The sequence below is a fragment of the Aedes aegypti genome, chromosome 2 (genome assembly GCF_002204515.2).
Source record: "Aedes aegypti strain LVP_AGWG chromosome 2, AaegL5.0 Primary Assembly, whole genome shotgun sequence".
NCBI lineage: Eukaryota > Metazoa > Arthropoda > Insecta > Diptera > Culicidae > Aedes > Aedes aegypti.
Window position 1 is genome coordinate 283,091,795 of NC_035108.1, and position 23,548 is coordinate 283,115,342.

Here is a 23,548-nt window from a genome sequence, read left to right on the forward strand (position 1 = left end):
CCAAAAACGTTTGATTTTATGTGATGAATAATTAAAAAGTCAAACAGCTCGCTTCCTATGAATTCCCAGTTTGAAGATATTACTGATCAGTACAAACATATTCCCACAGGTACCCCATCGCGGTTGATTATGATCTTATTACAATTATCGCATTTTTTCATACGAGCTGATCAAATTATTCCCCTGTCTGCATGGGTTTTCCGCAGAAAATCCACAACAGCCGTTATTAAATCGTCACAATCATCGTATGGCAATTATGTTGACTTGATTGAGTGTCGAAAATGACGAATGAATAATGACTCACTGATGCCTTCTGTTCGGCTGTTGTTATGGATGAGTACATTTACTCATTCGCTAGAACCGTACGAATCCATCAACAGGCAACACCGTGATGAAAGCTGCCATTTTCCGGGATCAATTAAAGCTCCACAGTTTCCATCGTACGAAGCCCTTGCTCATAGTTGGCTCCATTCCGTCTGTTCTGCGGTTTTCATCACTTCGACGTTCACCACAGCGTAGGGTAATGCGGGGCAAAAGTGCGCACCCAACTGTTCTGTTCTCACAGGACAACTTTTGAATCAAAAGCATTAAAGCTCTTGTACGACCATTATAAGTCAACATATAAACTTCAATCCCAAATGGCCGTAGCGCAGCGGTGAACGCGCAGCTCTTCAGTTTCAAATCCCACCGGTCGAGGATCTTTCGTATTGGGATTTTTTTTAACTCCCCAGGGCATAGAGTATCTTCGTACCTGCCACTCGATATACACATGCAAAAATAGTAAATTGGCATAGAGAGCTCTCAGTATTAACTGTAGAAGTGATCATAAGAATACTAAGCTGAGAAGCAGACATAAACTTTGCAACATTTGCATTTTATAATAAAGTAATTAGGAAATATCCCAAAAACTCATCAATATTACCCCGGATTAAAGAAACACTGAAAACAACCCACTGAAACCTTTGCCCCGAATAACTCTACCGTGTAACTACAAACAGGGTTTGGCGATGCAGCGACATTCGAACGAAGCGTACAACGACATCTCGACCAGACGCAACAAGTTATTGCCATCGCACCAAATCAACCACAAAATGTGAATTATCGCAGAGCCGGAATTGGTAAATATGTGCTCCAGTCATATATGCATACCAAACCCAGTTGTTGTCACTCACACGCCTTCCGTTTCCCTTCCCGATATCCCGGCACAACTTGACGCCAAACGCATCCTTGGAAAGGCAACATCCCGGAAGCTCCGCAAGGCAAAAGAGGGAACGATCGATTCATCAATTTGCATCGTATCAATATGTAAATTAGTCAGCGTGCCAATTTTTCGATTTTATAGCTCCGTTTTACATCTTTGGCTTGCGCTTGCTGTGGGCGAAGGGATAGCAGCCACAACCACAACTCAAACCACTTTCAACATTTTCTTTCTTCGTATAACCCCCTTGGGCAGCAACTTGAGAACTTACCGACCACATGAAGATAACCGAATTGGGTCTTGGCCGTAACCGTATTGATCTGGCACATGTACCGGCCCTTGTCCTCTTCCTGGACGTTGGAGATGTGCAGGAACCAGGTTTTGTGCTTGTCGTGCTTATCGTGCGTTACGCTAATCCGTGGATTCCGGGTGATGACGTGGTTGTGCACTGTCAGAATGGCCGACTGCTCGAAGTGCATCCATGCGACCTGCAAACAAGGAGAAAAAGTTTTAAAATTAAAGGCTGGTTTGCTAATGACAAGAAAAGGAATCGTCTATCTCGATGCGTTGAAAATTTCTTCCCAGAAATGGTCCAGAAAATCACATTTTTCTGATCGCAGTACGCAGTTGAGAAGAAATGTCATTTCAAATGGGGCTCTCTGTAGAAAATTTTTTGACCAATTCAGTCAAGGAATTTCTTTACTTTTCTTGAGCGAAACAGCATAGGGTAGATGTACCAATAGTGGAGGTATTAAGCACGATTGAACTTCATATAATCGCCTAAATTCATGAAGCGCAATAAATGTACATGTTAATGTTGTAACGGAAAGTAACGAGCATTGACTTAATGAGAAAAATGATTTCATCGCAGTAATCCACGGAATGTCAGTGAAAAATAATACCTCCACTATTGGTACACTGTTCCTTTAGTTGCGGTATATTTTTAATTTGTGTTCCTATAGTTGCGGTATCCGTTGTTTTCTTATGGGATCCTCCACTATAGGAACACTTTACCGCAACTATTGGTACAAGTAAGAAAAGTTTTGACAATTTTAGTGATATTTCATCAGTTTTAAAGCAATTTGAACGGTGTTTTCAGCTATTCCGTGTATCAACAAGCTAATACGTCGATTGGCAGTGTCGGTTCTGTGAATAGTGTAATAAAATCAGTGAAAACGGTACTACCGCAACTATAGGAACACCCACAACTAAGGGAACGCTTACCCTACTTAGCTTAAGGAATGAATCAATTACATTTTTTTATGTTTTCTTATTAGGGTGGATCAAAACCAGTTTTCGCTCCTCGCTGTCATTTAATTTAAGATCAGATTTTGAGTGATAAAAAAATTTAACTCATTTGAATTGAAACTGTGGGTCCTAGGGCAAATGTACCTTTAGTGGTGCACCTAAGGGAAAACAGTTGAAACATGCTGATAAAACCATAACATATATGATTTTAACTTATTATTTAGTAGATTACAAATAATTCCATCATTCAAATACCTACATGAAAATCATGATTTATTTAAAATTTAACCCTTGCACTATTTCTTGAGCGGATGTATATTTTTAGCATGGTTCTTTTAGTACTGATGCACTTCTATAAGTTTGAATAATATTTTATGCAGAATAATTGTATTCAATAGCTTAACAATGAAATTTTACTGATATTATTCTATTGCTTGAACCATTTTGGCATCGTACATCATAGAAATATAATAAGGTCATTTATTAGACCTGTTAAAGCACACTACCTACAGTATTGCAGCTACCTCCACTAAGGGAGCGTTTTCTCTACAAAAGCGTAGGGGTAAATGCGCAGCTATTCAGCAAAACCATGTCGAGGATCTTTTAGTTTTGAAACGTTTTGACTTCCCAGGACATAGAGTATCTTCAAAATTGCCACACGATGTACACATGCAAAAACTGTCAATTGACAAAGAAAGCTCTTAACTAATAAGCCATTTTACGAAGCTGGTCAAATGACAGCAGACCTGGGATTAAAGTTTTCCTTTTCAATCATCGTCATCAGTTTTCGCGATGATGATGGTTGATGACTGTGCGCATTTTTAGCGTAGCTTTTCATACAGGCGAAAACTTAAATGGAGAATATTTTTTTAAATATTTCTGATCACGAAAGTGCTTTTATAAGTGAAAAATGGGTAACAAAGTGATAGCTGATACAATAACTAGCTGTAATCTTGCAGTAATGAAAATGATGAGGCATTGCTAAAAATCATGCTAGATTTTATCAAAACGAAATCCCAGGTCTCCTGCCAATTGACGCCGTTGCGACGATCAGCTGTTCCGAAACGTCTCGTAAAATGACTTATAACTGTGGAAGTGCTCATAGAAACAGAAGTAAAGAAGCATTTTTAACTGCGTAACGCGTCGCTTCCAGGTCCATGGCAAAGGAACGACTTCTAGCGTAGTCAACATCTCCATGTGTTTTCCCATTTTCAGGTAAATTGAATCGAAAGTGCAATAATAATTCGGAGTTTTGTTTAATGTTTATGATCCGTAATCGAACAAGCGTCGCAATAAAAAAACTGATTGCTCCATTGCTCCAGCAGGATGCCTTTGAACTTTTTTCACAAGCATCGGATTGCTTTGCAGTCTTCGACAATGTTGTTCATCATAAAAATACCTATCGAGATCTGCATTTAGAATTTTTAAAGAAGACAATGGGCGACCTCTGGCGATTTATCTTTGCAAAAGTAAGTTTTCCCATAGTAAATCCCATACTTTGAATGGCTGGCGCCAAAATATAGTTTCATCAATCGAGCTGAAATTTTGCACAGTTGTTATGGGACCCAAATGCAATCCAAAAAGTGAAATGGAGCGAGAATCGAATTTTTTCATACAACCATGTCCCAGGCTAGTGTCAGGTCTGCCACCTTTTCATATGTTCAGCCGACAATGCTCATACCATCCACAAAGTAAACAAATTGACTTGAACTCGTACCCCGGCTGTTAAGCCCGGCTCTCCGTATAACTCCTTCTATCGCAATATCTAACAAAAGAAACGAAAGTCCATCACTTTGTCGTGGTCCCCCACGGAATCCAAATGAACTGGAAGTCGCCTGAAAACTTCACATCATTTAGCACACCTTCCATCGTTGCTCTTATCAGTCTCGTAAGTTTCACGGGAAAGATGTTCTCGTCCATGATTTTCCATAGCTCTACGCGATCGATACTATCGTATGCCGCCTTGAAATCGATGAAAAGGTGGCATCTTTATGAGTTCAGCTCCAATACCATCCTAACCGGCAGCTTTATTGTTCTTGAGCTGTTGAATAGCATCATTAAACTCCCTCAAAGTGGGGGTTTTCATCGCCCGCAGTACTGAGGAAGACAATTCCTCCGTTGTCGCGTCCTTCATTGCCTGTGCTCTCAGCGCCATTCATGTGCTCGTCGAAATGCTGCTTCCGCCTTTCGATCACCTCACCCTTGTCCGTCAAACTGCTCCCATCCTTATCCCTGCAAATATTTGCTCGCGGCACGAATCTGTTGCGGAACGCGTTGAGCTTCTGATAGAACTTACATGTTTCTAGATATCGGCACAGCTGTTGCATCTCCTCGCACTCCGTTTGCTCCAAGCGACGTTTTATTCTCCCGAAAGAGGCGGGTCTGCTGTTGCCGTTTCTGTCTATAACGTTCCACGTACTGTCGGGTTGCTTGCTGCATGACCGCCCGCTCTGCACTCTTCTCCTTCAGAATCTGCCTACATTCCTTGTCGAACCAATTGTTCCGTCGACTCCCACGTACCCGACGTTGCTCTCAGCTGCATTGGTCATGGCTGCTTCCATTTTTTTTCTCCAGCAGTCTTCAAGAGGGGCTTCATCTAGCTCACCCACACCCTCTTCCGGTAATGCAGGTGCTCGAGGTGCTGCGCGAACGCAGTTACGACATCCAGCTATTAGAGCGTCTCTAGATCTTCCGGGGCGACCGTCAGTACCATACGTTGTAAACGGAGAAGAGTCTTGGGCGCAGTTTAACCATCACCAGATAGTGGTCAGAGCCGGTATTAGCGCCACGATAGGTCCTGACGTCGATAATGTCGAAGAAGTGCCATCCATCTATCAGAAGGTGGTCGATTTGTGATTTTGTCTGCTGTGTTGATCTCCAGGTGTATCGGTATGGAAGCCTGTGCTGGAAGTAGGAATTACGAATGGTCATATTCTTGGAGGCGGCGAAATCAATTAATCATAATCCGTTTTCGTTTGTAAGCCGGTGAGCGCTGAACTTTCCAATAGTCGGTCTAAACTCCTCCTCTTGGCCAACCTGAGCGTTCAAATCTCTTATAATGATCCCTTCCAACACACTTCCTGCAACGCTACGATGCCGAATCCGCGGTCCTTCAGCACGTCGGCGAGTTTGCGGGTGCTCCCGATGAAGTTAAGAGATTTACAGGTCCACGTACCGAGTTTCCAATCGCTAGTCCCTTTACAGTTCGTATTCTCTCGGTGATTATTCGTTGCTTGATTTTTTCACTGCTGGCTTGCAGGGCCTGACACAAAACCCCCTAGATGTTGGGAGGACCATAGTGCGCAGTTAAGCTTAGAGTCCTTCTCTGGCCTTGGACGATGATCAGTCGCCCCTGACATGGGAAACAGACGCTGTTCTGAGCCGCTCTTTACATTGAGTACAGACCCGATCTTTCCTGAGGTTACTCGTACCCCAGCCAGTATTACGAGGAGGTAAGGATAGGAGTTGCAAAAGGCTAAGGACCACACAAAGGGGTCTATTTTATTCCTGCAGATATGCGAGGTACCAATGGTACGCCATACCCAACCATTTACCGTGCCTGCATGCCCAAGGTATCCATTTTATGAAATGAACAGAACCTTAATCTCTCTCATGCATAAAATTTTTTTCAGTAGATTGTGAGAATTCACATTATGATTCAGCGAGATTGTTTTTGACCTTAAGCTTTTTATATATTGTTTTCGAAATCGACAAAAACAGTTTTAACTATTTAATAGTAAAGAAATTCATAAGAGAGATTTATTGTAATAATTCCTCATAAAATTTAGATTTTTTTTTTCAATTCGACGATTATAGTAAATAATAATAATAATAATAATAATAATAATTCAACAATTTAGAAAAACGGAAACAAGTTAAGTAAACAAAAACCTTAAAATTTAATTTTTTTTCAAAATTACAGAACTTTAAATTATATTAATTGGTCTTGGAATGTTCAAACATCATATTGGTAGAGCAGCTAAATGGCAAGATGTGAGAAGGTCTTCAAGCTCTTCGCAGACCACACAAAAAGAAGCGGTTATACGTTGACAGGCCACCCTAGAAATTCTTGACCCTAGAAATTTTTGTTTACATTTCTGCAAGATATTCCTTGATTAATTCCTATGAAATGATAAGAACATATTTCCATGATAAATTAAAATGGAGAAAAAATTGAAATGATTAAGAAGCCTCAGCAAAATAATTAAAGAAGTTTCCGCAAGTTGAACCTTTAACCAATAATTTATAGCTTCATGAGTAATTTTAAAATATTCTGCATGTTTCTAGCTTCGACGAAATCCAGACTGCAGCAATAATATGAATTGCAAGTAAAACTGAGTTAATATCAGTTTTAAACTAATCTTCCAATGATCTTTCCGTTGCATTGATGATACAGCACGATTAAATTGGGCGAAAACGCAAAAACTTCTCAGTACATTTTCTCAATGCCTACTTATTACATATAGGACTGGTTTGCGATTTACGACAATTCCGAAATTATAAGTCTTATTTGTTTAAATTCGGTAAAGAATCCAAGGAAAACATAATAGTATACAGATTCACAGCTTTTTGATGTTATAATGAGGAAATTTTTGAACAATATCACTGGCTGATAAGAGTTTCGCAATACTGACCAGTTTTGTCAAATCCGTCTTAGGGGACGGACCTGGTGTAGTGGTTAGAACACTCGCCTCTCACGCCGAGGACCTGGGATCGAATCCCATCCCCGACATAGTCACTTATGACGTAAAAAGTTATAGTGACGACTTCCTTCGGAAGGGAAGTAAAGCCGTTGGTCCCGAGATGAACTAGCCCAGGGCTAAAAATCTCGTTAATAAAGTCAAACCAAACCAACCAACCAAATCCGTCTTAGTGAACTGGTCCAATAACGGATGAAAATTGTGATCAAATAATTAATCAATAATGAAATTCGATGATCGATGATCTAGCCAATGATCTTACAGCTTTCTCAGTCATGACCAGCATGAAAACCGTCATTTTCAATTTGCTGTCTAAGTTGCGTTGCGTTGCGTGGTAACAGAGTATTTCGTAGATTGCGTACTGAAAACTTTCATGTTAGTTACATTAACACGTTTATTCCAATTTCTTATGGAACACTATTTTGAATGAAATAGCTGTCCAATCGGAAGTCAGAGTTGGAAATACATGATAATTTTCATTGCCGGCCACGCCCACCTTCTCCGTTACAAGGAAAGGGAAGGATAATGATGACATGACAGAGAAGAGAGGCCAGCGACTCACCGACGCCCTCATAGATGTCAAGGAGTTGGATGATGGGAAGGGTAATGGTCTAGGATTCACTATAAACGAGTGATGCGACCGGATTCAAATTTAGTGTATGTGTATTTTAATATTTTTGTGATTGGGTGAAAGTGTGAATGAAATGTTTCAGTCAACGTTGGGAGTGACGCAGCTAAGAAAGTTAATGTCACTCCATAAGCGCTCGTCTTCCAGGGATGGGACACAGGTATTTCCATCATGCGTCCTAGCTAAAAAGATTTGGCTTGAACGCCATTACTCGCTCTCTGAAATGAGAAAATAAATTGCCCATACCCAATGATACATAAAGAGCCCAGATTGCTCGAAAATATATAGTTAAATCGGAACAAACTCACCAAATCCGTTCGTTATTTGGTTGTCAGCGTCACACTTATCTCAAAAGAAAAAAAAAACTATTCGGGCGGTGTACCCGAACCACCAGCAGAATCATGACAAATACCTAGCGCACTACAAGCCAGCTTTAAATGTAATCTTTCCAAAAAACAACAATACATTTTCCATAAATCGTTGGCACGTGGCACATCATTATCAGCCAATTCTGAAAAATCACCAGGCAAACTGAGAACGTAAAAAAAACTTGGAACTGAAGTAAACGTGTCCGAAAATTGGCAAAGCCAAAACCAAATTCGATCGGAAAAACTTCTATTCAACTAAACACATTAGCCAACAACGGCTATTCAGCGCTACACAAATCACTACAACCAGGGTTGCCACATATACAGATTTATCTGTGTTTTATAGTTTTTCTCGAAAATTTGGTTACCAAGAATCTGTTTATACAGATTACAGATATTTAGGGAAAATACAGAAATACAGATTCTGTATACAGAACTTTATCAAAATTATGCAAATTGTGAAGCTCAGAATCGTTGTTGGCAAGCGGGAGCACCACGAAGAACCTTGCATTCCATTCTGACATTACTATAGGAGTGAGGCGTCGAAGTTGTGCCATGCCTACTAGATTGTTTGATGTCCGATCCGATGCTACATTTTCGAAGTTCTTTCAACAGGCTTTTAATTGTCAACCATCATAACAGGGTTGGAAGACAGTTTCCCTCTTCTCAGGAAAAAAAAGTTTGAAGTGATGAGTTTTCACATCGTTTCCGTCATCACGAAAGCATTCAGGAATTCAGGATATATATTTCACATCGCTAAGAACTTCACCGATGTATACTGTCTCATATCACAACTGTTCACTTGTACATGCGACTTTGAAACATTTTTCTGCTGTAGGATACCCACACAATCAGAACGGCGTTGAAATTATTGATCGGTTGAATGTCGTTCCATACATTAGAAACGGCAAGCTAATTATATGAAATGACATATGTAAGACGAATTTTGGCAAAATATTGCTATTAATAAACTGACATATATGTGTTCAACAGAGTAGCATCAGTGTTTGACTTTCATCTTGTTGTACATTCAATCCACTTTCACGGAAATACTCACTCAAAGACTTGTTTGACTGTTGTTACTTGTTTTGATATAACATATCTTGATCTACTAAGTTACTAGCCATCATTGGGCTTACATATCTTATTCTATAGATACATTTTCGACCGCCAGTCGCGCATGCATGTGAACATCCCTTTACTAGGAACCAATTTGTTACCACTAGTAGCGATAGCAAGTGTACACCACTATTACTTAGAGCAAATATACGACCACCAGTCGAGTTAACAACATCAATAGCAGTTACTATGAACAAGTATGCGACCACCAGTCGTGGTAGCAAGTGCACACCACCTTTGCTAGGAACAAGTATACGACCACCAGTCGAATTAACAACATCAATAATACTTGCTAGGAACAAGTATACGACCACCAGTCGAGTTAACAACATCAATAGCAGTTACTAAGAACAAGTATGCGACCACCAGTCGCGGTAGCAAGTGTACACCACCATTGCATAGAACAAATATACGACCCCCAGTCGAGTTTACAACATCAATAATACTTGCTAGGAACAAGTGACCACCAGTCGAGTTAACAACATCAATAGCAGTTACTAAGAACAAGTATGCGACCACCAGTCGCGGTAGCAAGTGTACACCACCATTGCATAGAACAAATATACGACCACCAGTCGAGTTTACAACATCAATAATACTTGTTAGGAACAAGTATACGACCACCAGTCGAGTTAACAACATCAATAGCAGTTACTATGAACGAGTATGCGACCACCAGTCGCGCTAGCAATATTAATAACATTGATTGCTAGGAACAAGTATGCGACCACCAGTCGAGTTAACAACGTCAATAGCACTTCATAGGAACAAGCATGCGACCATCAGTCGCGGTGGCAAGTGGACACCACCATTGCTTAGAACAAATATGTGACCACCAATTGCGCTAGCAATATCAAGTTGATTGATAGGAACAAGTTTGCGATCACCAGTCACGTTAAGGACATATTTATTGCAACCATCTGTCATGTTAAAGACAACCAAATACCAAACCAAATACAATCACCAATCGCGGTAATAATATTTTTTTATTGCAACCACCAGTCACGTTAAAGACATTTTTTTTGCATTGCATACACCAGTTGTGTTAAAGACATTTTTTCCATAGCAACCACCCGTCACGTTAAGGACATTTTTTTCAAACATGTTATTATTGTTTTTTTAACATGGCGTTTATTTAGAAATAATAATGAATTAAGTATATTTGAATAGTTTGGATCGCACCGGTTATCGACACAAATTTCATCGATTCAGTATGCTTCACACTCAACTTGTTCGGTAAACATTACGGGATGTACTGAAGCAAATAGGAAAGAAAACTATCATGTGCATTATTGGTCAAATTTGACCAAAACATCGATAATACTGAATCGAATTAAAATTCGATTCGTCGAATCGATTCGTTTATTTAATCGAATCCTTTGTATCGATTTTTTTGAAATCGATTCGATTTTTTTTTCACTCGTAAGCAAATTTACAAGAACAACGACTCAAAATAAGATCAAATCCCTTGCATTAGGATTTTATGTTGTTTCAACATAAAAAAAATCGATTGATTGGAACGAAAAATCTACTTTTGGAACACCAATTCAAAATCGCCCATGGCTAGGAATATTTGCACACACTAACACTCATTTTTCACTCTATTTTACTTTATTGAAATTATTTCGTTTTTATTTGAAAGCAGGAGAGATAAGATATAGAAATGTGTGTATCATCACAGAAGAAACGATTAAATGATCACATACAACCAAAGCGAAGTTTTTTTTATTATTTGCACAGTTGATAAATGTCACGGGAGTTTGTTTTTCGATTGAAATTACTAATTGATAAATTATTCAAATTGATGTATATTCATGAAAACCACTAATAACTTTAACACTTCACTTCTCTTTTGAAAAATCACATTATTGTACAAATTATACTTAATTATTCGATATTTTTTTATACACGTTTTGTACGGATTCAATTGACTTCTGCAAAAAAATAGTTCAGTTCCTAACGTTATTCTTTTTCCGTTCAACCTATGCAGAAAATAGATCCCTGGTAAAAGCAGAATGCGCTCTTCATAACTTAGATGAATAAGCTCGAAATGATCATAGTCTTTAAATCGGATAAAATAGATGAAACACTTTCTTTTACATTTTAATATTTCCATCGAAGCAATCTGTTTGAATTCAAATGCAAAACAAAATATTCACTTCAAAGCCTGCATCGCGCAACTCAAATAGTTGAGGTGATGCTGGTGTTCAATAAGAGCATCAACAAGAACAGAGAGAAACATTGTTGCTTCAACGAGTAGTGAAGCGGCTAATACATATACATGTTATATTTCCTCTTCAATCAGTTTTCTCTTATTCATAGAAAATACCACATTGCTGTTTACTTACAGATATATGCCTTTTTATCAGATTCAAACTTCACTCTACAATCACTCTGAATACATATTTTCACACGCGGTTTAAGAAGCACTCGACACAAACACTTTTTCTAGTGGACACTCCCGCTTGCTAACGAATCCAGGCTCTCCAGGAAAAACGAAAATTTATTTAAAACTCCTGGCAGGATCGCCAAATGTGAAGCTCAGAATCGTTGTTGGCAAGCGGGAGCACCACGAAGAACCTTGCATTCCATTCTGACATTACTATAGGAGTGAGGCGTCGAAGTTTAAAGTGCCATGCCTACTAGATTGTTTGATGTCCGATCCGATGCTACATTTTCGAAGTTCTTTCAACAGGCTTTTAATTGTCAACCATCATAACAGGGTTGGAAGACAAGATCTATGACAATGTTCATTCAGTACCACACACAAATTTATACACATTTTTTACGAAAAATTGAAAATAGGGAGCCCAATCCAATTCTTGGTACATTTGATTCACTTCGGCAGTGGGGTTTTTGAAAGCTACTGAGCTCATATTTGGCCACAATAAGCGTCCTATTGAAGTGCTTCTTTTTGCAAAGTTTCAGAGAATTCAGCCGAAAAAAAAAACCCATGCCAAAGTGAATCATGGAAGTGCCCAAGTAGCTCTGCACCCTACATATTTTTGAAAACCTTAAAATTTATGCTAAGATGTGACGATTCTGCATTGTACCTTTGAAATGACCTTGAAATGCTTGTACAATTCTTATTACTATCTGATTTTTTGGGATACAGATTTACAATACAGATCAAGCATGTGCTAGAATAAGGGCGTAAGTCGCATGATCGATTTCTCTTCATCGATCTGGTCTTCTGTGAATAAAGGTGACATGATGCGGGTTTGTTAACATTTTTTCAATTCAGGACGCTAAGCAACGATGCAATCTTGCTTCCTGAAGTGAAAAAGCTCCTACAAACTTGTATCTTGTCATCTTTATTTACTGAAGAGAGGATCGATGAAGAAAAATCGATCATGCGACTTACGCCCTTATTCTAGCACACACTGGAGATATTTTGCTCAAGGATGCAGAAATACAAATAATTCCAGAAAAAAATACAGATTTCAATGTGGCAACCATGACTACAACCCGGAGAACGTAGCATCTGGTAATATCGGCGGAATCGCGAACAACACCATCAGCTGAATTTATCATCGAATTGCGAACAACGCGGAACCGAAGTAAACTTGACAGAAAATCCAAAACGCAGCCGCCCGCGCGCATGGCTTGCTGCGATCTCCCTTTATTTTTAATTTGCTGTCTAAGATTCAATAAATATGATTTTTTTCTGGACTTTCGTACACATAAAAAACTGTTGTCCTAAATACCCATGGTTTGCAATGTGAATGCGCCTCTGTTGTCAACCAAATTTTATCAGAATCTACAGAAAGGAAGCTGAGAAATTGCGGTGGGCGTAAAGTGGGTGGCAGTGTCTAATAGGCGGCCTAACTGTAAGTATTTCAAAAATTTGCTGAATTGCAAACTTTGTCAAGTACAAATCTTTCGATGATTAGTGAAAATGGCGTTATATGTGCAGTGGTGGAAAGAATCATGCCGTTTACGCAAAATTAACCAATATTAAGCAGAATCCACGCTCACACGCTCACAAACCAACAGCGACCGATTTGCTCACAGATTCTTGCATCGGAGAACCAGAACAAAACAAATGTAAAAAGATCGTGATTGCTGGATGAGCAGAGTCTGCTCACGGCCGTTCTTTTTTTTCCGTTCATAGCTATTTTTGTCAAATATTGGGTGGATTATGATAATAAAAGACAATATACACAATTGATTACAAACTAATGTACTACAGTATTGAGAAAATTGATCGATATTTGGTGTTATTGTAGAAATATCACAGGGAATCGGACGCGTGATTGCAAGTCAAAATAAAATGATGCGATGCCCTCTACAGTATATGTGTTCGGGTGATCGTGAGCAAAGAAAGCAAGAACGCAATCGCACAAAAGGAACCAAGGATGCGGTAGCATTTTTCTGTTGTGCATGAACAAACTCTGTTCACCGTTTTGCAGCACTGTATATGTGTACTTATTTTACGATATACATATTAGGAAAAGTACTAAAAGTTGTTTTCAGTCAAGGAAGGCTCCAAATCAATGGTATCATTGTGATATTAACAAAAATTCCCCTCGAAATAGGCAATCGTATGATTCCAGTTCAAAACCATTACGAGAAGAAAACCGTGCTTCCAAACTGTGAAACATGAAATTCATTAAACGTCATAAATCAGCTCCGAGGGAAAACCCGAACCGAAGTGTGAATTGACACCGAATCATTGCCAAATATGCACTTCCAACATGCTCATCCAACATCCGGAATGGGGCTGAAATTTGAAATTGAAACAAAGCTGTTTACGTGTGTGCGGGCTGCTCGTTCGAGTATTGTCCACCTCTGGAGAAGCATTCCCGTCGCATTGCCGCAAGCCTCGATATTGGTAAATTTTGAGAACGCTTCGCATTGATTCCATTTGGCAGAAGCAGAAATACACAGCAAAAACTAAATCAGTATTTGCCGCCGTAATTTCTGGTTATGTATCAATTCGGGGACGTGAGTGAATCCGATCACATACACTTTACAACAATGATCTGTTCAAAACATTGATGGATTCGATCCACAAAATTGTCAAGAAACCCATTTAGAGTACTAACACAAAACTTTTGACAAACTGAACCCACATTTTTCAGCGTGATGAGATGACCAAGAGGCATCGGACGTGGCTGTCACTTGCTACAGCAGGATTCAAATCCCACTTGATCTAAAGTCTCTTTTTTGTTAATTTCTCAAACCAGTTTAATACATTGCTAGACCCGATAATATGTCTGTCCACGGCTGATTTTGTACGTTTCAAAAATTGTTCATCATATTAGGGACGGGTCTAATAAATGGCTAGAAGGACGTGATATAACATTTTATTTTTCGCTGTGTATCAACACGGCTGATCCGATGCTTTGGCTTAATGCTTGTTTTATTAAAATTACACCACTTAATGGGGCACCAAATGGGCCATATGCTCTCGGATGAATGCGACCCCCTTGGTCAACCATCCGCAGCGGCACCAATCGACGACCGACGGCATTGCCCGATTGCTGCTGCTGCAGAGAACGGCAGCGTGGTTCGCATCACCGCAGACATGATGAAATTCAATTTGAAAAGTTTGCTCACCGGTCAAAGGTTGTGCGAAACGTTCGTCTGTGGAGCGTATGGAACTTTTTGTCTGGGGGATAGTTTTTATCAGTTTAGTGTTATGATCGCAATAATTTTATTGTTATTGATTTTAAAATTTTCGACTGTGGATTCTTTGCTAAATTCAAGATATATTGCAATTTAAAATATCAATGCTGAATTGCTTATAATTAACAAACCAAGCTGGTCGTAGGTTCGAATCCCACCGGTTGAGAATCTGTTCGTAATGGAAATTTTCTCGACTTCCTGAGGCATAGGGATGGTACACAAATTATTTCACGTTAAATTTCAACTTTTTTGACAACCTTACCCCCCCCCCCTTTGTCACGTTTTTTGTATGAGTCCTCCAAAAATTTCGTATGGCTTGTCACGCTTGGCTTGACCCACCCCCCACCCCCCCTTAGAGCATGACGTAATTTGTGCATGACCCCATAGAGTAACTTCGCACCTGTCATACGGTATACCCAAGAGATATTAAGCTTTTTTTCAGAAACGTTGCTGTTGAGCCAGACTCTGTCCCAGTTTTAAGGAAATTATTTGAGTTTATAACGGATTTGAGGACATAACGCTAGAAAGAAGAAGAAGAAGATGATGACCATAACGCACAGAAACAAAGAAGGGTAACTGCACGTTGTCAAATCTACAAAGAATCTGCAATGTTTCACACATGATTGTATATAAATCCGGCGTTCTTCACCCGATTCAAAGACACACCGAGCACCATTGGAAATTTATGGGTTATCGTTTGATGGTTCGCCGTTAGATGGTTTACGACGTTCTAAACTAACGTACGTTTGACGGCGCGGCGCCATCACAGTCGATACCGCAATCAATGATGAAGAAGGTCATGTTTGCATTCGATTAGCATATTGTCCTTCAACGATAAACTGTGACGAGGCTTAACCGAGACGGTTACCGTCGGGACCAATTTCCTGAATAAATATTGGTTCATGTCAGAAGCGGGATCGATTCAGGAGGCTCGGGGCATTGTAGAAGATAACTTTAAGGCAACAAAATACTTAATGAAAATGGTAATTCATATATCTTCAGAAAACAAACCTAGATTTTGGAATGATTCACTTAATCATTAGCTTCCAATCCATGTTTTGATTTCGATTTATCAGTTTTATTTATCGCTTTATCGACTCCCCAGGACAACTACATGGAAGTACATTTAAGTTGTGGAATGAAATCCTTGCAACCACTAGCCTGTATTTTTGGAACTCAAATGGCTACTATACGGTTAGTTTAAGGCATGTCAGCTATAAAATAACAGTGTATTTGATCACAGGCCGAATTAATGGGCTATTTGGTTATTTGAGTTAAACGCAATTTTTGCATATTCGTGTCGCCTTATAACCTTAAAGTCAGGGTTCAGGGAGTATAGAGTTTCATCGTACCTGCCATACGATATACGAATGCGAAAAGTGCAACTTTGGCAAAGAGAGTTCTCTGTTAATAACTATGGAAGTTCTCATTGAACACTAAGCCGTGAAACAGGCTTTGTCCCAGGACGTAATGCCAAGAAGAAGAAGAAGTTATACCATTGTTCAAGAAACACTTTTCTATGGAACCACAAACCTGTTATATCTATCATAGCCATCAGCTGCCAAAATTTCAAATCTAGCCACAGTCACCGTTCCGACATATTAGCAGGAACAGCAGTGACTACCAAGGACCAAGACCGACCTTTCACACCTGAATGACAGTGCAAAACCTTTGTAAACAATCGTTAAAAGAAATCATCTCCAAGCACAATGTGCTGTTCGTTTGCCAGGTTTCATCAACTCGCCCGTAAGGGTATGTGATATTTCGAATGATTTCGTGAAAATCTAGGAAATCTTCTTCGTATTTTTTTTGTTCAATATATAATAATTGCAAATTTTAAACAGAATTCTTGAGGAAAAAAATCCAATACACCCACCAAGTGTTCTTTTTCTCATACAGACAATTTTTCTATTTCTTGATTTCTCAACCAAATTTTCTAAGGATTCAAAGTTTTCAAGAGTTCATTTCCCAGAGACTAGAAAAAAAAAATAAGTAGATAAAAAACCGAATTTAATACTATACCATTTAATTCCACTACAGTTTGTATCCTTTGACAGATACGCGTATTTCAACCTCAACTGTAAGGCCGTCTTCAGTGTCATGCACTAGACTTGACTTGAAAAAAACCATCGTATGCACACATTATTTATTTAAACTAGGTATAATCATAATTCCCTACCCATTTTTTTAATTAAAAAAATGAGGTCGAAATACGCGTATCTGTCAAAGGATTCAAACTCTAGTGGAATTAAATGGTATAGTACTAAATTCGTTTTTTTCAATGCCAATAATATGATTTGACCTGAATTTGCATTTTTTCAGGGGCCTATTTTGTAAATCGAGCAGATTCATGTGACTCGTCTGTATTCATTGTCGATCAAAGCAAGCATGCATATTTCGGATGTCACCCGTCGACTCCCATAGTAATCCAGTCACATAGAGTGACAACTGTCGAAAAACTCGAGTGACAGAGCTGAGTCGAGCGAATTTTTCGGTCGACAGTGACACCAGTCGAGTCATTTTGATCGACTCGACTTATAAAATAGACCCCTCAATTTCAAATTTCATATGGCAAAAAATGTAACTTCAAATTATCATCCTCATAAGATTTTGATTTCACTTGGTTTGATTCTATTATAATCCTCAATGTGAGATTAGATATGAGTTCATATGTTGCGCAAATTGAATCCTACAGGGGGAGATCACTCATCGCCGGATCCATCTCAAAACCAGGCTCGGTATATGCCTGATGTTCATGTGATGTGATGTTTATGCATAAATTAACAAATACCGAAGTTTTACAGTAACACAATGGCATTACTTTGTGTAATTATCTGTTTAATGCCTTTAAAAATTACCTCAATTTCAGGTGGATGCAGTGGGAGGCGACTGCGGTCACTATTTGCACCGAATTTGTTCCCCCGTCTTACAGTGCTGTTACAGTTCCATACGTTCAATCGATGAAAATATCAAATCATACAGGAAAAGACCTTCACCGTTCCACTGAAGAATATTAAGACCACTAATTGTATTCATTTAAAAACTGAGTGAGAAATTTGCGGCTTATATTACGATTCTTTATTTACGTTTGTTTGTAAAAATTAAGTTATATAAACTGCAATACTCAGTCATACACAAAGTTATAGTAAACGCCAAATCAACTTGTTTCAAGTTGTATTGTCCATGATGAGTTGTCTAAGATGTATGCATATGGCCATCATAGATGCGCAAATAGAGGAAATGCATAGTTTTTTTTAATAATAATACGTTCAATAATTGCTAATGTATCATTATCACGTACGGTACAAATGAATTATTTCTAAACTGTGTCAAGTATCGGTGTTGATGTAATTACGAAATATACCGACGACGAATTCATCTGAACATATGTGGCACTGTGGATGGGGTAGAAGTGAGTGCAGATGAGCTATATTGTTGGTTTTATATTTGCCAAATTTTCGTTTCATTTAATAGTCACTGTACGGCGGAGTGGCAGCGTATATGATTGGCGATCTGAAGATCATTGCATGGAGGTTTACACCTACTTGTTTTACCTTTTTTATTTTTGTTTGTTTGCAAATAAAAAGTTATATATAATGAAAACCCCAATTTTATACGAAATTATATAAAGCACCAAACACACTCGTCTGAAGTTGCATTTACCACACTGAATTTTCTGGAATGTACGTATATGGCCTCCAGATTTGTACACATAGAGGGAATCTATGCATTTTAAACAATCTTCTATTTCGGAATAGGTGTTCACTTTGCTGAGTTAAATCTCAGTTATGTAAACAAATTTGTTGATTGGGACGTATTTTACTAAACAGCTCGAAGATTTATGATCAAAAATAAAATACTTGGATCTCTAAATATGTAGTGGTAATGTGAAACTTTGCGTTAGGATCGAAGTTGGTGTTTTTTTTTTTTTCAATAGTAGAAAAGTAGCTCTCGAAAAAGTAAGGTACCGCGGGGCAAGTGGGTAAATGGGGTAAGAGAAAATAATTGTTATATTTTTCTGAATATGTGAATTAACGTTTTAAACTCATGCGTAAACCTTTGGTATCAGTATATTGGCTCAGGTGGCACGTTCCCCTACAATTGGGAGATTTGTGCCTCGCCCCTTCATAGCCTTATCATCATTTACCTGACGAAAAGGATGGTGGAAAGGAATTGGGATAAGGAATGGGTATGGGGAAAAGGAAGAAGATGGGAAAAAATAGAATAGTAAAGAAAAATGATAAGTTTACCCGTCCCCCACTAAAGATGAGAATTCCTACGCAAGTTAGGAATTCAAATCTTCTAATAAACAGATTGAATCTGCAGAAAACCATATATAATGGCTAGGTAAAAAAAATGCGTATTCCATAACACATGTTAGGAGTGCACAGTTTTTTGATTTGCAGATTTATTCTGCGGTAATGTTCTTGCGAACACTTTCTGAAACCCGTAATTTAAACGGAATTTGTGCTTCTTTAGAAGTTCAATAGAGTCATGATCAGCACTGCAGATTATCAAACGACTCTCTGCAGAGCCAGTCTTGACTGTAATAATCTTCCAAAGATTTATCAGATAATTAGGGTTCTGAAAATGGAGACGATGGAGAACGTCAGAACCAGTTAAATTTTCCTTGTCATTCCAAGGAATATTTAAACAGATTTTATTCTGTTTCAGACAAAATGACTGAATGCAGAACTTGAATTCACTTGCCGCCTTTTCATTTATTTCCATCAGTGTTTGCTTGAGCCAGATACAGCTTCTCTCGTTCTCTGGAGAGAACCAGATTTTTCCGTATCTGAGCCCATAGCCATCAAAGCTGGGAATAAATGAATTAGGTGGCAAGTTGTACAGATAGTCATACAAATTTCTGACCAGATCATTTTTCAATGCTTTGGTGAAGTACCCGTTTTCAAGCTTCACTTGAAAACGGAGTGGCTCAAATGGCGTCTTATTCAAAGACAATGGATCAACAGGTGAAGCCTTCGCAGACTTCATCTCTTGACTTTTGTTGCTTCCACTATCCGCGTTTGGTGCACTATCGGTACCAACAGCAGTATAATCCATGCCAGTGGTGCCTACCTCTTGTTTTTCAAGTACCAATCTATTGGAAACTGATTTGTTTCCAATACCTGATTCCTGGTTAGAAGCCATGGCCAACAGCGAGTAGTTAAACCTGATTGGATTGCACGAGGTGTGAACAACGATCCGAACTCTACGGCAGCTGAGTTGAAAAAGAAAGACAATATAGTATTGTACAGAGAAGTACCTCCAAATACCTAAATGTCAGAGAAAGAGAAATATCTCCAGGAATAAAACACCACGATGGTGATCAATACACACAAAATCTTAAGAATGTTACTTATACATGATGAGACTTTATGTAGATTGTTCTATGCACATTTTAAATATGTCTGTTGAAGTTACTGAGAGTGATCACAGTTTTTCTCACAAACAAATTTCAACATGTCATAGCATAAGACAAGTTAACCACGACAATCTCAAATCGTATAACAGTTATGCGTGCCGCTGTAACATGCAATACAAATGAGATGAGTCAATTTGCTAATAAGTTAAAAAGAGAAAAAATGATGGCATGCACTCTATGAGTACGGTAAATTCACAAACATTTGCAAATATACCTCAATACTTTGAACTGCTTCTCAAGAATTGAGAGCGCAACTATAATGCTTGCTTCACGAGAGAAGCAAACAATTACTAACACATTGCGTACATAGATGAATATGTCAACGGGTGAGCAAATTTATAGTAGAAGAGGAGAGTTCAAGCCAAGCCTCGTATTACTGTTAATTGACTCAATTGAATTTAAAAAGAAATCCTTGATTTGATGGTGCTAGAAATATAGCATTGTTAAAATGGAACTAAATTGGCATAGTACTGTACCATTTCCTCATTAGTCCTATATCAACTCATCACTACTGCTAGATCATCACACATTAAGAACAGGTGTATGCACACAATGAACAAAAGTGTATGTACACTCGCTCCGACTATCACAACGTAAAAATAAGAGAATTTCACACGATTATTTGCCATCGTCACAAAAATGCTCCTAACACATGCAATCACATGCCGCTATATGGTATGCAATTCAAACAGCACACGTTATCGTTCTCGTTAGAGATGAAAAACTTTGCTCACTATCTTGCTCACTAAATATGTTCTCACACTGGTAGACCCACACAAACAAGAATACTTATCTGTTGGTAACAAAATGGTACGATGGCCATCAGATCAGCGAAAATTATTTTCTTTTAAAACAAGCATAATTGCTTTTGTACTAATAAACCATGGGTTTCAATTATATGTTCACTCTTGGCGGTAACACTTAGCGCGCATTTACGCTTTATCATGTTCGAATAACACTGCACAGCCCGAAAAACAGGCTAAACCTCGTAAGAGGACGTCCACTACCCTTCACTCCACTCTCCGCGGGGCAAGTGGGTAAATGGGGTAAGAGAAAATAATTGTTATATTTTACTGAATATGTGAATTAACGTTTTAAACTCATGCGTAAACCTTTGAGGCCATTGAGAACATTACGATAGGTAACAGATTTTTGAGATTTTTCAGCCATTATTGCATAATAGAGCGAAAGATTGTTAACCTGTCAACTATCACTCCGTAACAAGTTGGCGGCGTGCAATCTTATTTTAATATTTTCAGCGGAAATAAGTTGCCGGAACGTGGGGCAAGTAAAAAGTTTCTCATTAGTTATTGAATTTGTGTTTTCTCTTTAGGTAGCTATAAGTATACAAGGTTCGCAATTATCATAGAACAACAGAACGTGCTGATAATTCAAGAAACACTATACTCAAAACGTTAAAAGCTATTATCATGGTCAAATCATGGAACTTCTCTAAAAACAGGTCGCCAAATATTACGATATTAATATGTTTACTTCGGACAGCCGATTAAAAGGAAGACGATGATTAAAAAGATCCAATATACGAGAACGCACGGAAATCTCGTGGAATGTCTATTAAAAGCTAGTTCAAAACATAAAAAATGGGGTGTACCTCTATCCACATAGAAACATTTATAAATATTTTATTGAAAGATTCCGTTTGATTTCTCCCAAAGAGTTATCCGACGTCATATCCGATATTCTTAAAAACAAATAACGAGCGGTGGAACTTCTACAGAGCAGAAATGCAATTGCTGTCCCTTGATGTAAGAACTAACATTGTAAATGTTGCAGTTATAATGTTGTCGAATAATTTGAACCAACATAACTGGACAGAAGAAAATTAAAGTAACAATAATAAAATTTTCTTTGTTCACACGTTACTTACCTTATTGTTCTTTGGGACGCCTTAACAAATGTTAAAAGTAATTGTTAAGATGGTTCAACCACAACAGGACACTGTTTTTCAGAGCAGATTGAAAGGCTATATTTCCGTTGATCAGCTTGAACTGAAAATAGCTTTATTAGATACATATTTGATTTGAGAAAATAATTATAATAACTCACAATTATCAGTGCTGTTATACGCTTTTTAGCTGGTTTCAAACCTGATATATTTAATAGTTTAGATCGCAACTCCTTCTCTGTTATTCTACTTTTCCTTTCTTTTGTACTATTTCAGATAAAAGAACGATCGCATCTTTCTAGGGTTACCAACTATCATTCTTGCGCCAACAGTAATAGAAATCGTGAATATAACCGTTAGTTTTTGAATTTATTGTTCAAAACGATAAACTTTTCAGATTTCCAACTTAAGAAACCCAACCACTACTTGCCCCGCTCTGTTCTATGGAGAGAGTTAAAGAAACATAAGCTGGAATCAAAACAATACACTACTTGCGTCAATCTTACATTGGTACAACATATAGAAAAATCATTATATTTGCACGCATAAGAAGCTTCGTTTGAATCCTGACCACCTGCAACAAACAGAGGAGAGTGGGAAATCGCCGAGAAATCACCAGTAAGCAAGCTTGATTGGTGATTTGTTGTATGTGGCAGTATATCGATTCTTGGGCGATCACATCAGGGCACAAATTTCGTGTATAGTTTCGATTTGTATCGACATCAAACAAAAAAATGCATATCACATACCCTTACGCCCCCAACTGCCGTTCCCACCGCAGAGTGTCATAAAACAAGAACGTAAAATCTCTCCACCGCAGACCTAACCGCAAATGCGCGTTGACAAAAAAAAACCGCCATCAAAAGCCAACAACAGTCACAATAGCTCGGAAAAATTCCACGTCGTTAAGTGTAATCTGTCCCGCGTCCCCAATTTTCGCCTGTCCTTTTTCAGCACCCCACAAAGGCTCCAAACAACGGCGGCAGCAGCAATATAATTAATATGAGAGCTAAAAATTAAACTCATTTGAAATTATGTAAACAAACGCTTTCAGTTTATTTTGGCTCTTTTACTGCAGAGGGAAGTGACTTTGCGCCTGTTTCACTTCTTCCGCTCTGGGCGGCATTGTCCTGAACGAGGAGCTGGGCGTGTTCCGTCCGGGTGCCAAAAGCGGGTAGGAGTGACGTCTTATGGTCTTCCGTGCAACTGGCTGGGTGTTATCACTTTTAGACAACGATTATCGTCGTCACCTCTTATGGAGGGCTTACAGCGAGAGCACGGCCCTTCATGTTTGGATGTTCTGTGTTTTTTTTTTTCAGATTTTA

The 23,548-nt window shown here is 38.6% G+C and overlaps 1 protein-coding gene across 1 annotated transcript in view; it reads right to left on the reverse strand.

Moving 5' to 3' along the window:
* LOC5564329 (neurotrimin) overlaps positions 1-23,548 on the reverse strand; it is a 350,656-nt gene that overhangs the window by 66,077 nt on the left and 261,031 nt on the right. Inside the window, exon 3 of the mRNA XM_021845227.1 lies at positions 1,470-1,686. Within this exon, the coding sequence (XP_021700919.1) occupies positions 1,470-1,686 (217 nt within the window). The remainder of the gene's footprint in view (positions 1-1,469; positions 1,687-23,548) is intronic.